Source organism: Sabethes cyaneus, chromosome 3 (assembly GCF_943734655.1).
Source record: "Sabethes cyaneus chromosome 3, idSabCyanKW18_F2, whole genome shotgun sequence".
In the NCBI taxonomy this organism is placed as follows: Eukaryota; Metazoa; Arthropoda; class Insecta; order Diptera; family Culicidae; genus Sabethes; species Sabethes cyaneus.
The window spans coordinates 85,833,806-85,851,563 of NC_071355.1; the positions used below are offsets into that span (position 1 = coordinate 85,833,806).

Genomic DNA, 17,758 nt, shown 5'->3' on the forward strand with positions numbered 1-17,758 from the left:
TTTTATTTCAAGGGTCCAGATTTGTTTTTTTTTCTAATTTCATCCGAAGTATAGCATACAGTTCAAGGCCTTATAACACTTATCTACCTACCCATCCTAGGCATTCGAGTATTACATCTACTACAGTGGTGGCAATAAAGCAGAGTATGGAGTCTGATTCGGATTACATGCATAACGAATGAAGTGCCCATTGATGACCGTCTATGAGTGTTGAGGATCAAGGACAAATTCCTTAACTACAGCCTGATAAATCTGGTGCGCACCGACGAACGACAAACCCGAAGACGTGAAAGAGGAGTTCTATGATCTTTTCGAAAGGACATGGCATAAAGATAGTCATCGGGGATACGAATGCACAGATCGGATGGCGTACCTGGCTGAGACAGCCTCCATCCTGTAGTACCTATTTTACATGACGAAACATTCGGGGGTATACCTGGAAACACCCAAACAGACGTGCGGTCCTTCCTGGTACCAAACTTTGACTCGCACTATCTCGTAGGGAGCAAGATTCGCGGCCGATTGTCCAACGTATTCAAATTGGGACCAAAGAAGAAGATACGACCGCCGGATGTTCAGATTATCAGCAGAAGCAGTTGCTGCAGAGTACTCTGGGAAAAATGATGTGCCGATCGGTGAACATCTTGGAGAGATTCTGAAGGAGCAGTGAAAGGACGTCTACGATGCGATCAGTATTACAACATAAGGTTAGGTACTACTGCTGCAGCTACTTCCAGTGCCAACGAGTGACTGATGAGAAGAATCGAGCCAGAACTCACATACTGGCTGCAACTGTGACACATCAGAGCAGGGAGAGTTACCGAGATGCTAGGGCTGCCCAAAAGATACTCGAAACCGTCGTAAGTAACGCCAGCATTGAGATCGCGTTCTTGCGGAGGCGGAGAATTGCTTCGAGAGGCACGATACGAGAAGCTTCGGAATCACGAACCGAACTGTGCCAACTCCTGTCTGTGCAACGACAATGAGGGAAATCTGAATACCGACAGATCGGAGGTGGCCAAGCGTTGGGAACAACATGTTGATGTACTGTAGAATAGTGAACAAGACGGAGCTGTCAACAGAAACATGATATCGATTGTGGATGATGCCGTCCACCAACTTTGGACGCGGTTAAAAAGCAGCTAGAGAACTGAAAACGGCAAAACAGCTTTAAAGGACGGCATCCCCGCCGAGCTTTTGAAAGTCGGGAGCAAACGACTGTATTGTGCGGTCCAACAGGTTATACTAAAGGTATGGACGCAGGAGGAACTACTTATCACTTAAGTACTGGTTGACGGGCCTCACATGCCCTATTTACAAAAAGGGCCATCGACTCGAATTTTTATTTATATTTACTTATAATAGGACACCGCCCATAGTTTCTGATAAAAAATAACAGAAGTTGGCGCTAGTATTTCATCATGCGCCAGGCGTAAGAGTATACTTGAAACTTTCAATGTTTCCCTGTTGAATACAACAGATGTCGTTACTTTGTAACGCATATTGTACATTTCAGAAACAGCTCAATTTGGCGCGACAATAAATTTACTCAACACAGCACCATTACTCTCTCTTGCACCTCAGTTTCTTTTGTGTATATCGCTAATCGCAATATAATGTTTGACACCTGAACTAATAAATAGTTGGTAAACATGGTGTTTATTTATTGCGTTCATGCAGCGAAATTAATTTTTTTTTTCGAATTAAAATGTCGCAAACATATTCAGCTCCTGGCTCTCGTACGAAATCAAATCACTTTTCCGCACTCTCGGATGAATGGTAGTTAGTAAGAATAAGATGCTATGGGGAGGTATAGGAAAAGCTTGTTTTTTTTATCAAAATTAAGCAGAAGTCATGAAAATTAAGTATAAACAGAGTAACTGTACCGCAAATAAAATATGATTAGTGATTGTTTTTCAGGTAGGTAAACATAGATAAGCGAGAAATTTTGATTTTACTACCACTAGAAAAGCGCCATCTCTTGAAAAGGGACGATTCGTATGGTGTCCTATTATCGAGGCATTATTCTTCTCAATTTTGCATACACATTCTCTCCCGCATCGTGTTATATAGACCGAGGCCATTGCAAGAATTATTTGTCAGCGAATATTAGTGCGGCTTTCGAGAGAGACACTCCACGACGGCTCAAACACCAAACGTTCTCCTAGTAGTAGTAGTAGGGGAAAGCCACCATCATTTCAAGGACTTGCCAATGTATGTGGGTAGAATTACAGTAGATCCAAATTTGATTATCAAATGAATTTCACACTAATGCTGTTACAGAAGGGCCAAAAGGGATTGGGCGGACCCACAAGCAGAGGCACTTGTGCGCATTCCGGGGTTATAAGAGTCGCCTTCCAGCATTAGGATCCTTCCATGTAATAATCAATTTCGCTATACCAACTTTAACCCACGTGATGATTTGTTTGTTTTGAATTGAGAAGTGCCATATTTGCTTCAGACCTTAAGGATTCAGGTTGGCAATCCACTCCGTCATCCAGCCTTCCACATTTATGATATCAATAATAATACTGTTAATATATGATATGATATTAAGATGAAATGTGGTATAAATGATAAAAATAGAACAATCTCACCAGCAGTCCTTCGTATGGAATAGAGTAGCGTCCTTTGGGTTCCATAAATGCTTCTTATTTAATTTTAATTTTTAAAAGTTAAAAGTTAATTTAATTTTTCATTCTGGTATCCATGTGCAGTATTAAAACTCGTTTTGGCCAGTTTTTACTATATAGCAGGAGATGCTTCATAAGCTAAAACGAAAAAAATAATTAAAATAACTTATTAGGCTTACCTATTAGCTAGGCCGTGTGGCTCCGCCGTCTGCCCAAAACCGCGGTTTTGAGACCAGGCAGCCGGGAACCACCCAGCATCGCACCTCCTAGCTTGGCTACTCAATAGAGCATTACCAGGTATGGCCACGTGGAGGCGCTAGGTAGGGGCTTGGGATGGCTAAAGCTATATTGGACGCTCATTTGCCTTCTCCATTTCATACCCGGCTCAAACACCAAACGTTCTCCTTGCAACAAACCCTCCATAAGTTCCGAGAATTCAGCTTGCAGACCCACCATTTGCTTATAGACCTCAAGGTGACGTGTGATTTAGTTAAACGAAATGAGCTGTGGCGGGTTATGCTTCGACAAGGTTTTTTAACAAAACTGATTAGGTTGATACGTGCTACCCCCAAGTAACCAAAAGTTCCGATAAAAGGGCATTTTTTGGCTTAATCAGCCAACGAAATGATCATTCAGCTATTCAGCTTAATTTTTAGGTAATTAACCGTACTTTCAAGTTCGTATATAATGATTAAACTTAAAAGTGAATACAAAGCAACTTCTGACAGAACTAGAAAGTTCGCAAAAAGTTCATTTAAGTCGCTATATAGAACACTACCCAGCTCAAAAAGAAACTCCAATAATTTTAAAACTAAAATATTGAGGGAATTTTGCCACTTCTTCCCTGTTTTGTAGATTCACGGCACTTCCCATTTAAACTAAGGCATTTAATTTCGGTTAATAGTCTTTATTTGTTGAAAGATCATACGAAGACTAATCGACTGCTTTTTATAAATATTAATTTATTGTAACTTACCACACACCACGAACCAGACCTCCCTCGGGGGATTTGAACTCGAGTACTCCCTTTCGGTGACTTTGATGCATACCAGAGATCCGTTTACAGAAGCTAGGAGGAAGCGGAGGTAAAAAATAAAAAAGTATAAACATAGAACTTAGTGTCATTTTATAAATTTTTGTCAAGGTTTCTTTAGAAGCTGCTTAGCGCTCTATGCAACGAACTCAAGGCAACTTTAAAGTTAATTACAACTTACAACGTTAAACTTTAAGGTTAATTACAAGTAAAGCTGTTTAGCAAGCTATAGATTCATGTGCCATGTGATCCATGTAAACGAAACACAGCCAGAGAAAAAAGAAAAAGTAAACAAAATTTTATTTTTTCAGGCATCTTTTCTTCTTCTTTTTCGTTTTTCTCAAGCTGTGTTTTGTTTACAAAACTCAAAAGTTATAAGTCTTTGCCAAGCTACTACCAACAAAACAAAAAAAAGTTTGTTCCAATACGTTGTGTAATTTCTGATAAAAAGGTACCTACATAAAGTTTGAAAATCGTGGTTTTCCAGGAGCGGCGCACAGTGGGACCATTCTGGAAAAAGGCGGTCAAAAGTGTTTTCTCGCTTTTCCTGACGTTTTCGAGCTTGGGTGTCTTAGGAGAAGTTTCATAAAAAAGTATTCTGCATCTAATGACATTTTCATATAATTACATATTAAGGGGATAACAAATTTGAAAAAATTATTTTTTTATAGAAACTAGATAGCATGGTCATGTATTCGGCAAAGTTGTAGAACTTTGAATTTCATTAAACTTTGCTGAAGATACTAAGTATCTGCATCATATGGTTTGCGAGATATAATTGATTTTCTGTCGTGAACCCCTTAAAATCAGTTTTTTAAACTTCTTGTATACAAAACCTCATCTAACAGGTTCGACATGTTCTACAAACTTTTGGATACTACCAAAATACGTAACTTTCTAGAAGGTGTATATATCATATGTTGCTTTATTTGCTTTAAAAATGGATTTGAAGCATAAATTTTACCGTTTTTACAAGTAATTTTTTCCGTAAATAGGCAGCTACTGGCAGCTAAAGTTAGCATCGCTTGAACCGCCATAGAATGTAGTATAAGTGTGCTAAAAAATTTTGGCCGGGTCTGGCCGGGCATTTTGGTTATTTCAATTATGAATTACATACATATATGCTGGTTTTAGTAAGTTATCAGGGTTTTTTTATTCGTACATGTTCATAATAATTTCACAGGACCTCGTCCACGTCTGTTTCGCTATCTGTTGCAGAATTATTTTCGTTCTGGGATTTTTGTAAAAGTTTGTATGCTGCTGGTAACAACCGCATTGATTTTTTTTACTGTTGGTCTTCTTAAAGTTGAAATCAATGGATCCGACGTCATTAACAATTTTTTGAAAACATTTTCGTTTGACGATATTCTGTTCAGAAATCAGATTATTTCAATAATTACATAAAATCATGATTCATTACTGTTCACATACCTTGAACATTTACGTGCATGCTTTAGGTCTTTGATACGGCACTCTTGCGATTCTTCCGAAAGACGACCGACTGGTAGAACAGCTGCATCTATTATTTTTTCTATTACCGTGAATTAACGACAATATCGACAAACGAAGATGTTTTCAGAAGATTGTTAATGACGTCGGATCCATTAATTTCAACTTTAAGAAGACCAACAGTAAAAAAATCAATGCGGTTGTTACCAGCAGCATACAAACTTTTACAAAAATCCCAGAACGAAAATAATTTTGCAACAGATAACGAAACAGACGTGGACGAGGTCCTGTGAAATTATTATGAACATGTACGAATGATAAAACCCTGATAACTTACTAAAACCAGTATATATGTATGTAATTCATAATTCAAATAACCAAAATGCCCGGCCAGACCCGGCCAAAATTTTTTGGCACACTTATACTACATTCTATGGCGGTTCAAGCGATGCTAACTTTAGCTGCCAGTGCCTATTTACGGAAAAAATTACTTGCAAAAACGGTAAAATTTATGCCTCAAATCCATTTTTAAAGCAAATAAAGCAACATATGATATATACACCTTCTAGAAAGTTACGTATTTTGATAGTATCCAAAAGTTTGTAGAACATGTCGAACCTGTTAGATGAGGTTTTGTGTACAGGAAGTTTAAAAAACTGATTTTAAGAGGGTCACGACAGAAAGTCAATTATATCTCGCAAACCATATGATGTAGATACTTAGTATCTACGGCAAAGTTTAATGAAATTCAAAGTTCTACAACTTTGCCGAACACATGACCATGCTATCTAGTTTCTATGAAAAATTAATTTTTTCAAATTTGTTATCCCTTTAATATCCAATTATATGAAAATGTCATTAGATGCAGAATACTTTTTTATGAAACTTCTCCTAAGACACCTAAGCTCGAAAACGTCAGAAACAGCGAGAAAAGACTTTTACCGCCTTTTTCCAGAATGGTCCCACTGTGCGGCGGTTTATTCCGCCCAAGTTGTTCCACGCCGCACTAGAATGCTTATGTGCATAATCATTTTGCGACCACTTCCCGTGGCCGGATCATTACAAATTTGGTAAAAAATAAATAAAAGAAAAAGACTGCAGAATCAAAATCTGAAATAAAAAAATAATGATTTTTCCAAAATTTTTGGTCGTTCGCATGTCCACTTAAACTAGAGCGGTTTGTGAAATCTCTGGTACCGTCATCCGGGGCGAGATTGTGCCAAAAAAATATATGTTTTTGTTCTTTAGCTCAGTATACACACAATTCAGGAACCAAGTTGATTTCAAACCTGTCAATACTAAATTGTTCAATTAACAACTACCGTAGAGATGGTTTAGCTACAATGAAACCTAATTTTGCTGATAGTGCTTGAACTTTGGCACAATCTCACCCCTTCTAAGGGGTGACATTGTGCCAAAAACATAAAGTTAAGCTAAAAACCTAAACAGTGAACATTAGCATGTTTATAAACAATACCCATAAATCTATACCTATAAAGAAGGATTTCTGTCTGTCTGTCTGTCTGTCTGTCTGTCCGTATGTTCCTTATAGAATCGAAAACTACTGAACCAATCGGCATGAAAATATGCATGTAGAGGTTTTTTGGGGCCAGGAAAGGTTTTAGTGATGGTTAGAAACCCCTCCCCCCACTAAGAGGGGGGGCTCCCATACAAATGAAACACAAATTTCTGCATAACTCGACAACTAATCAAGCAAATAGAACAAAATTTGGCATGTGGGTGCTTTCGGTGACAAGAATTTATTCTATGGTAAATTGAGACCCCTCCCCTATTTATAAGGGGAATTATAACTCCTCTCCTCTTTAAAAGGGGGGGGGGGCTTCCATACAAATTTCCTCATAACTCAAGAACTAATCAAGCAAATGGAACCAAATTTGGCATGTGGGTGTTTTTGGAGACAACATTTTTTTCTGTGATGAATTGGGACCCCTCCCCGTTTTAGGAGGGGGGGATCCAATACACATGAAATACAAATTTCCTCATAACTGAAGAACTAATCAAGCAAATGGAACAAAATTTGGCATGTGAAAGTTTTCGAGGGCAAGAATATTTTCTATGGTAAATTGGGATCCCTCCCCACTCTAAGAGGGGGGGCTCCTATACAAACTAAATACAAATTTCCTCATAACCCGAGAACTAATCAAGCAAATGGAACAAAATTTGGCACGTGGATGTTTTTGAAGACAAAATTTTTTTCTATGATGAATTGGGACTCCTCCCCACTTTAGGAAGGGGGGCTCCTATACAAACGAAATGCAAATTTCCTCATAACTCGAGAAATAATCAAGCAAATGGAACCAAATTTGACACGTGGGTGTTTTTGGAGACAAAAATTTTTTCTATGATGAACTGGGACCCCTGCCCACTTTAGGAAGGGGGGCTCCTATACAAATGAAAATCAAATTTCCTCATAACTCGAGAACCAATCAAGCAAATAGAACCAAATTTGGCATGTGGAGGTTTCTGGAGGCAAAAATATTTTCTATGGTGAATTAGGACCCCTCCCTACTTTAAGAGGGGGTGCTTCTACACAAATGAAATACAAATTTCCTCATAACCCGAGAACTAATCAAGCAAATGGAACCATATTTGGCATGTGGGTGTTTTTGGAGGCAACCATTTTTTCTATGATGAATTAGGACCCCTAACCTTTTTAAGAGGGGGGGGGGCTCTCATACAAAGAAATACAAATTTCCTCATAACTCTAGAACTAATCAAGCAAATGGAACCAAATTTATCATGTGGGTGTATTTGTAGGCAAGAATATTTTCTATGGTATATTTTCTATGGATTTTCCCACTTTAAGAGGGGGGGGGCTCTTATACAAATGAAAAACAAATTTCCTCATAACTCGAGAACTAATCAAGCAAATGGAACCAAATTTGACATGTAAGTGGTTTTGGACGCAAGATTTTTTTCTATGGTGAATTGAGACCCCTCTCTTCTTTAAAAAGCGAGTTATGGCCCATCTCCCCTTTAAGAGGGTGGAGTCTCATACAAATGAAATGCAAATTTCCTCTTATCTCGAGAACTAATCAATCAAATGGAACCAAATTTGGCATGTGGGAGTTTTAGATGGCAGAAATTTTTTCTATAGTGAATTACGACCCCTTCCCCTTTTAAGAGGGGAGCTCCCATACAAATGAAATTCAAATTTCCTTATAACTTGAGAACTAATCAAGCAAATGGAACCAAATTTGGCATGTGGGAGATTTTGGAGTCTTGAATTTATTTTACGATAGTTAGAGACCTCCCACCCCTGTGGTAGGGGGATATGGACTCTCATACAAATAAAACAGAAATTTTTGCGAAACTCAAAAACTAATCGAACTCGAGAAATTCGAGACTCTTCCATAAAACATTAGTCAATACAAGACCACAAAAACTATCTATAGTAACACTACACTCTTAAATGATTCTACCTGTAAATAGGTCGGATTTAGTTAAAGCTAGGTTGAAACTACTCAAAATGCCCTTAAAGTGTACAAACTCAAACTTTGGGTAAAAATTTCAACCAATTTTGGCTACTTGCTACCGATAATTGAATTATTCTCTATGACAAATAACGCAATTTTAAGTTCCTACTACCAATTTTTTAGTTGAAAAACTACTCAAAATCTGAGTTTGTACACTTTAAGGGCATTTTGAGTAGTTTCAACCTAACTTTAACTAAATCCGACCAATTTACAGGTAGAATCATTTAAGAGTGTAGATCATTCAGGACGAGACGGTCGCGAATGTTGCCGGTGACCCGCCGTCGGAAGCGCCGCCCACTGGGGGGCTTGCAAAACTCGAGATTGTCACAAAGATCATCCGAGATTCATGATTTATGTACAACACAGGTTAATTTGTGGCAAGACGAAGTTTGTCGGGTCAGCTAGTATCAATATAAAGTAGTTCATATGGGGCCGTCCATGAACTAGGTGGACTATTACGGGCAGGGGGCAGCCACGTAGGCAGAGGTGGGGGCCAGGAGCCCTATCTTAGCTCCTAATACATTATATGCATATCTTACTGCTTAAAAATATAGTACATCACTATACGTTTGATGTATTGAAGTTCTAAACGCAAAAATATGCATATAAAACAGTTAAAATCAAAATTGGGCCCCCGCCCCCCCCCCCCCCCTTCTGGCTACGTGGCTGGCAAGGGGTCGGCCAAAAACAACGCATCATACAAAAAGTTTGAACGAAAATAACCCGGGTAGGTCTGAAATAACTAAAAATGAGTTCGTAGTCAATGGGCAGCCTTTATATAGCCAGTAGCGTTTCTAGGGTTAACAAGGGGGAGATATATGAATGGGTGTGTTCTAAGGGGGCATACCTATTCGATCATTTAACTCGTTCGAGAACCCTCGGCCGCAGAACATGTGGCCCATTCCACCCCCCCCCCTCCCCTCCTTAAAACCGGCAGTAATCTGTCAAAATATTCTGCTCAATAGTAAAGAATATGAGTGTACTGGTGTATACTGACGTATTTCTGTTGTGTAAGTGAAATCCACAAAATGGATCGATCATGGCTTGGCACAATCTCACCCCGGTAAAGCTCAAAAAGTACAAAGTTTCGAAAAATATTGTTTTCGTAATCAAAACTTATCCAAAGCCTAATAACTTTTCAATACATTGTAAATGATTAGTTTATATACTTTCAAAATAGCAAGTTGATGCGATTTCTTATTTGGGTTGGTTTATGCGAGACATTTTTTACAAGCGTTATTTCCGAGTATTTTTGATCGCGAACTTTGAAACACTGTTTAGGCTAAATAGTTTGCTAATATTAGGGTGACCAACCTATTTTTGACCCCTTCAGCAGCTGTGCATAATTTGAACACTTCCATTTGATTTTGCTGTAAGTGTCCAAATTATGTACAGCTGTTGAGGGGGTCCAAAATACGTTGGTTACCCTATCTGTGTTCCATTCTAAGTTATGAATAAATATGTTATGTTCATCATCATTTTGAATTTAGGTCACCAGTTTCTACAGATATAATAAATTTTCACAAATAAACATTTTTGGTTTTTGGCACAATCTCACCCCCGTGGCACAATCTCACCCCGGATGGCGGTATTTGTTGCTTTAGAAATTTTCTGTCAACATATATATAGACAGTCTTTCACTCACTGACTTTCCTCTGCACGTAGAGCTGTAAACTGCATGCTACACGCCTGTATGTAGGCAATTTGGCAGCATGTATTTCTGACTCTTTTGTGCAAGTTGGTTAACTTGCATACAATAGGTACAAAAGTGAATTTATTTATCTAGACATAAAAAACATTATCACAACTCTCAAATCACAAAATACACCACACAGATGATTCAAACTTACCCAGAATCAACCAGACACCTGTTGCGCAAAACTCGACATTGGTGTTCGTGTCCTGGCTAGTTTGTCATTAGATTGAGTCGACATATTTATTCTGTCGATTATGTCAAATAGATTTTGACAGACAAAATCAGGCAAATCGTATGTCGGAAGTGTTTATAATTTTATATCAGTTTGCAAGCACAACTTCCTAATTTGCTAACAGAAAATTCAATAAAAAAGTGTAAAAGTTATGTGTTACAACTGATTTGGTGAAAGTACGCTTCAACAGTTGTTAGTCGTAAAGCGTAGGAAGTATGGGTAAGCAATCGTTTGCTTTATTTGTTAATCTATGCACGATTTGTTTATAAAAATTGTATCTACAAAAGAGTTTGCAAGTTTCTTCAGCATAAGTAGCTTTCCACAAAATGTAAAGTAAAACATGCGAGCCATAAATATTTCCTATGCAGGAATTTCATCGCGTGAAAATAGACTCATGATAACGTGTCTGACTGAATGGTTTCGCCCAACAATATGATATCACTTATCTGTTTTGTTTTCACATAGTGCATCATCGTCTTCCTATGAAATGTCAGGAATGTGACTTATGTTCAATAAACATAGATGCTTTTTTTTCAGCAGCCAATAACGACTCCGTAAAATTAGAAAAACACCTCAAACTTCTCAAAGAAGAATACACCAAGCTTCAGCGAAACTATGCTGAACTTGAACGAAAATACAGCAAGGCTGCTGCATCTAGTGACGATCACGATCTGGGCGAATTTAGCAGCTTTGTATCCCGGCTGGTAATGACGGTGGCAACTCTGTATGGACGTACAACCTACTCGGACATTTCGGTCAAATTGAAAGATAAAACTATGCCGGCTCATAAATTTGTTCTAAATGCACGCAGTGAAGAGTGGAGGGAAGAGATTATTATCAATCAGTCAGAACTAGGTGAGAAAATAGGTAGTCAAATCATATCGGCATTGTAACAAGTTTATTAATTGATTTTAGATTGGTCTGACCTCGACGCTGATGTTGGTTACGCCCTACTTCGGTGGATCTACACCGATGTAGTAGATTTACAGCATGATTCCCTAGCATTAGATTTGCTCAAAACGTCGCATCGATTCAAACTACCAGGATTAATGGGTTTGTGTGAGCGAGCATTGGTTTCTTCGGTTTCCGTTCGTTCCTGCGTGCGGTTTTACTGTGTAGCCGAAGAGGTCGGTGCGGCAAACTTGCTCGAATATTGTTCCGGGCTGATATCAACCCACTGGGAAGACCTAACGCCTCAGGATTTCGAACACATGTCTGGTCCGCTATTGTATCAGATGTTGAAAAGTAAAACCAAGCATCCTCTGCATGCTGCCGTGCGCTTACTACGAGAGGATGTAGTTTTCTTGTGTCTGGTTGAGAATGATGGTGCGGTAAGTAGAAACCAACACATTCAGAAATACAATGAGGGGTCTCGTACGTAGGGTGATCTGAATAATTTAAAAAATGGCAAAGGCCTCAACAGAGGCTCCGCAGCTGCATCAGGCTTAATACCGTTATTCGGTATTGTCTAACTATCAAGACATTAGGGGTATTAACGTAGCTCTTGCTAAGTTGCGTATACGTGAATTGCGTATTTATACTGCCGCTACTCGCATCACAGTTCCATCTCCATAGAAACTGGGACTGTTTGCAAATATTGGCAGCATATACACTGAATACACCGTATATGCAACAGCAAGCGCTACGTGAAAACCCTATTGAATTTGTTTCACCATTTTTGTTTTTATACCGTTATTGTAAAGTTGGAGGGATTTTTTAGACTCGATTACCCGGGTAAGAAAAAATTTTCATTGATTTATTTTAAACCCTAATGTTAAAGTTTTCATGCTACATGATGATTCTAACCTGACAAGTATTGATTCATCTCCCTAGAGCTGCAAAATTCCTTTCTTATATCCCTTTTTTGGTCATCCCTTTAGAGCGCAGCGGGAATTATGAACAGTATCTCAAAACTTTACATTTATCGGTAAATTATTTATTCAACCTTAACCTTAATTGTTGTCTGCGAATCGAACCTACAGTTCGCTACACTTTTGTTTTTTATCTAATTACATGTATAATCTGGCTAGATAAATTAAAGACATGGTATAATAACTTAGTGATGGAATGCCGAAAAAAATATTTAGATATGCTATGCGAAAAAGTTTATACGTATGGAGACCTCACAATTATCGTATACAGTTTGAACCAAAGGCTACGAGGGTTTCTTAATAATCCAGGGAGATCATTATCTGAAGAAAGTTTTTTACATTACTTTCTGCGGTGATGGAAAAATCAGGTGAAACCAGGAAAAATTATGTTCTAAATCCTGGAAAATTTTCGATACAAAACTTCGTTCTTATTCTTCCAATTTTATTCCAATTATCCAATTCCGCCAAATTTTAATTTCAGTCGTGTTTTTGCTCACGTCGTCTTTCGCCTTTAGTTTCGTCTTCATAATAACCCAATATTTACCAATTGGCTGGAACAAGAACAGAACCGCTCACAGCCGTAACACTACAGAAGATAGTATTTCGATTGCAGTCCATCGTCTTTTCAATACCTCATTGAAATCGGTTGGTTACCCATCGAACGAGTGTGAGTGATCGCAAAGATATTCGCCTCGGTTCTGCATTCCGATTGGGCTCGTTCCGATCAGAAACTTCCCGATCGACGTGTGTTATAGCATACGATATATTCCGATCGAAGCGCGATTTCTGATCGGATCTGGCTCCGATCAGTATGTAGGATAGAGGCGACTACTTACGAAAATGGCCGGATATAACGATGGCACCATCCTTGCGTATCAAGAATGTTCCAAATCATCTAGCTCTGCTAGTCCCCCTACCGACTTTCGCCAGATGCACGATGGGAATCTCTTCGTTGGTCTTCAGTAACACGATTTCTCGTTTGATTTCTTGGAGGTCAAGTCCCCTGAGACATTATTATTTTCCATGGGCGCTCCTAAGTTAACTTTCGTTCCGGTTCCTTCGCCATTGAGGTGTTCATCGAAGAACTACTTCCACCTGCCGACCACCTCGCACTTGTTTGTGTCATTTTCTCTTTAGTCCCCACACATACACATGTCAGGTTTCGATGTGAGTCCTTACGAGTTTGGTTCACCTTCTCGTAAAATTTACGCGTGTCATTAGCTTGGAATAGTTGTTCTAATATTACACGATCTCTGTACTCCTTCTGGCGCACTTTACTCCTCAAAATCGTGGTATACTGGTTCCTTGTTCGCCGGTATTTGGCCAAGTTCTCTCTAGTAGAAATGTTTAGATAATTTTTTCAAGTCATTTTTGTAGGTATTATATGTTGATAATTGAAAATAAACTTTGTTATACTAAAAAATGCTAAAACAATTCAATAGTCAAAGAACTAGATTAGATGTGACGAAAAATGTCGAATTCAAAATAAATTCAATACTCAAATTCATCGATTTCGATTTAGTGTGCATTCGCCAAGTTTCGAGTTCAGGAAAGAAAGAGATAACTATTGATGATGTGTGGTGTGTCAGTACAAAGAAGGAAAGCGAGAAAGGTATTATGCTCTCTAGAATTCTGGAAAAATTGGGGAAGAGCATCTGGACTGAGATCAGATTTTGGACGAATGTGACCAAGCGCATTTGTGCAAAAATAAACAGAAAAATTCGGGAAATACAAAACGATGGAAATCCAACAATTTTTTCCTCTCCATTGCTTGTTGACATTCCTCGTCAAATCAATTATTTCGTATACTCCGGGGTTCTTAACCCTACAGTAGTCGCGGTAAAAAAGTTATACGAGTGATCGCGTCGTCCATGAGTACACGGCAAATAATATTAACCGTTATGTGTTCGACAAAAAAAACACCTTTAAGTGCTCGACAAGGGTACCCGGGTACCCACAAATTGAAACGCTTGTAACTTTGGCAATTTTTGACCGATTCGGACACTTTTACCACCAAAAGATTCAGGAACTTATCCACTTCCAGTGTGGTTATAACAGAGCCGGAAGTGGCTCATCTGGTTCCCGGAAATCCGGCAGTCCAAGGATGTGTTCCGGAATTAAAGCACTTTTTATATTTTTGGATGTAATTATAGTAATATGGGTGTCCAAAGTTCTTCCAATTACTCCGAAAGGTCATTCTTCATTGTTTTAAGACAATACAATGATATATCCTTGGAATGGCCATTCTGTGACAAGTTCCCGTGGGACCTCCTGTGGCCATAAAACTGTTTGGTTTGCAACACTGGCAATATGGGTGTCTAAATTCATGAAATTACTCCAGAAGGACATTTTTGATTATTTTGATTCTATCTGATGATTTTGCCACGGCATGGCCATTCCGGAACATATTCCCGTGGGGCTTCACAGTTGTCCAAAACCAAAAATATGTGCGCATTAGAGTTTTGAGTGGGAAAACTTGATTTTAGGTTTATGGAACCTTTGGGAGAGTTTCTTGAAATTAAAAGTTCTATCGTATGGTGAAATTCAAATTTTGAATAATCCCCCTAAAAGTGAAATAAAAAATTTATTTTTCTGCAGCTTCAATATAACACATTGATGAGTTCTGCAAAGTTTTAGAGTATATTATTACAAGAAATTTTGCTGAAGACTGTAACCTTCTATCTCTTCAGCGAAGATAGAAAAGTCCTATTTCTTATATGTGAATCTTCAAAATCAGTTTTTCTATTTTAGCTCTTTTTGTAGTTGTTGTATGATTTTTTCATGTTCTATAAAGTTGTACAAATAGTAAAAATAAACAACTTTGCCGAATGTAGTATACCTCTATCTTTGCTTATTTAGGAGCTGTAAAACTTTTGTTATAATAAATACCCTAATTTTGATCCCCAATTACGCGACTATGCGCAGACGGATACAAATGAAACTTCCTGACTTTTTGTAGTTTTTTATTTAGTTTCAGATTCATGTAATGTAATTTGTATCTGTTTGTGCATAGTTGAGTAATTCGGGGTCAGATTTAGGGTATTTATTATAACAAAAGTTTTACAGCTCCTAAATAAGCAAAGATAGAGGTATACTACATTCGGCAAAGTTGTTTATTTTTACTATTTGTACAACTTTATAAAACATGAAAAAATCATACAACAACTACAAAAAGAGCTAAAATAGAAAAACTGATTTTGAAGATTCACATATAAGAAATAGGACTTTTCTATCTTCGCTGAAGAGATAGAAGGTTACAGTCTTCAGCAAAATTTCTTGTAATAATATACTCTAAAACTTTGCAGAACTCATCAATGTGTTATATTGAAGCTGCAGAAAAATAAATTTTTTATTTCACTTTTAGGGGGATTATTCAAAATTTGAATTTCACCATACGATAGAACTTTTAATTTCAAGAAACTCTCCCAAAGGTTCCATAAACCTAAAATCAAGTTTTCCCACTCAAAACTCTAATGCGCACATATTTTTGGTTTTGGACAACTGTGAAGCCCCACGGGAATATGTTCCGGAATGGCCATGCCGTGGCAAAATCATCAGATAGAATCAAAATAATCAAAAATGTCCTTCTGGAGTAATTTCATGAATTTAGACACCCATATTGCCAGTGTTGCAAACCAAACAGTTTTATGGCCACAGGAGGTCCCACGGGAACTTGTCACAGAATGGCCATTCCAAGGATATATCATTGTATTGTCTTAAAACAATGAAGAATGACCTTTCGGAGTAATTGGAAGAACTTTGGACACCCATATTACTATAATTACATCCAAAAATATAAAAAGTGCTTTAATTCCGGAACACATCCTTGGACTGCCGGATTTCCGGGAACCAGATGAGCCACTTCCGGCTCTGTTATAACCACACTGGAAGTGGATAAGTTCCTGAATCTTTTGGTGGTAAAAGTGTCCGAATCGGTCAAAAATTGCCAAAGTTACAAGCGTTTCAATTTGTGGGTACCCGGGTACCCTTGTCGAGCACTTAAGGGGTAAAAAAATTCGAAGCCCCCCCATTCCACCCCCTTAAGTGCTACATGAAAACTTATTTTATGAAAAGTTGCAATTCAACTAGTTCTTAGATGTCACAGAGTTTCAGTATCCTTGATCAAAGAAAACTTTAGAATTTCGTACTTTGAAAGCTGAAAAGGTACCCGGGTACCCTGTCGAACACATAACGGTTAATAATCTCCAGACTGGTATGATATTGAAGGTTGCAGTTTTCGACAAAGTTGTTTATCTTATCAAGACGCATCTGGAAACAGACAACGAAGTTGGGAACTGATTCGCTAGATGTCGCAAATAACGAAAAAAATATGTGGTTCTAGAAATATTTTAAAACTGTGAAGATATAGAAGGTTGCTGTCTTCGAGAAAGTTGCTTGCTAAGCCCCCCTAGGAGAAATTGAGCCCTTCCTAGACAAATTAGCCTGGCCGAACAAATAAAATGGTCGAAAAAATGCCGGGGACTAGAGTCCCCCGCGAAATGATCACCAGTTCCGCCAATGACGAGAACCCATCTTGAAAATCTCACATTTTAGGTGATTAACAGCTTCGACGAGCGATGGCCAACGGATGTTAGTAACACTAACCTACCCGCCGCTTTCGATAAATGGAACCATCGCTAATCGGGATAAGCTTGGAGTCGGACGCTCGTTGCTCCGATGGTTTAATTGATAGCTGTCCGATTACCTTGTAGAATCAGGCTTTTGCCGTGTTCTGAAAATAATCTCAATTCTCAGTGTTTTATCGGCAAAGCGCAAAAGAATGAATATGCTCTCCGTCAGATTTTGGGTTCTCCGAAAATCCAGGAATTTTTTTTCTTTTGTAGTATTCAGACATTATTCTGAAGCAGACCAAACGGTTGAACGGAAAACAAGACCACTTGGTCGTTGTGAGAAACAGATGTCTCTGTCTCTGTATGGTTAAGATGAGCAAAAACAAGACTATGTAGAAGTCAACATCAACGGTTTTGTCTCGAGATCTCGTATTGCTAACTCTGGATTTCAATAAGACAGCCATCTCGGAGCTTTGGTTTTCCTCATTTTAAACGATTCATTCAACTCAACAACAACATTCAACGATGTCAATTTCTTACTTAATAGTCCGTGATTCTCATTAAACTCGGTATATGCAAGGAGCAGCTATCGACTTTTGCTAAATGGTGCATCATTATTACATTCTCCTGGAAATTCAACCGAGTCCTCTTCGACTACATGTCATACATACTCCTCAACCGTAAGTTTAATTGCAAACAGGACATCGCATTTATTTCCGACCGATTTCCGAGAAGTTCGTCTATTGTCTCCCACCCCTCTGTTGCCCTCTATTCAA

At 38.3% G+C, this 17,758-nt stretch overlaps 1 protein-coding gene across 2 annotated transcripts in view; it reads left to right on the forward strand.

The window, feature by feature from the left end:
* Positions 1-10,641: 10,641 nt before the first annotated feature.
* Positions 10,642-17,758, forward strand: part of LOC128744481 (rabankyrin-5) — a 37,495-nt gene continuing 30,378 nt past the window's right edge. Inside the window, exons 1-3 of one of the 2 annotated variants that reach the window (XM_053841526.1) lie at positions 10,642-10,759; positions 11,078-11,395; positions 11,456-11,871. In XM_053841526.1, the coding sequence (XP_053697501.1) occupies positions 10,756-10,759; positions 11,078-11,395; positions 11,456-11,871 (738 nt within the window). In that variant the 5' untranslated portion in view covers positions 10,642-10,755. The remainder of the gene's footprint in view (positions 10,760-11,077; positions 11,396-11,455; positions 11,872-17,758) is intronic. The other variant, XM_053841527.1, reaches the window with a different exon arrangement.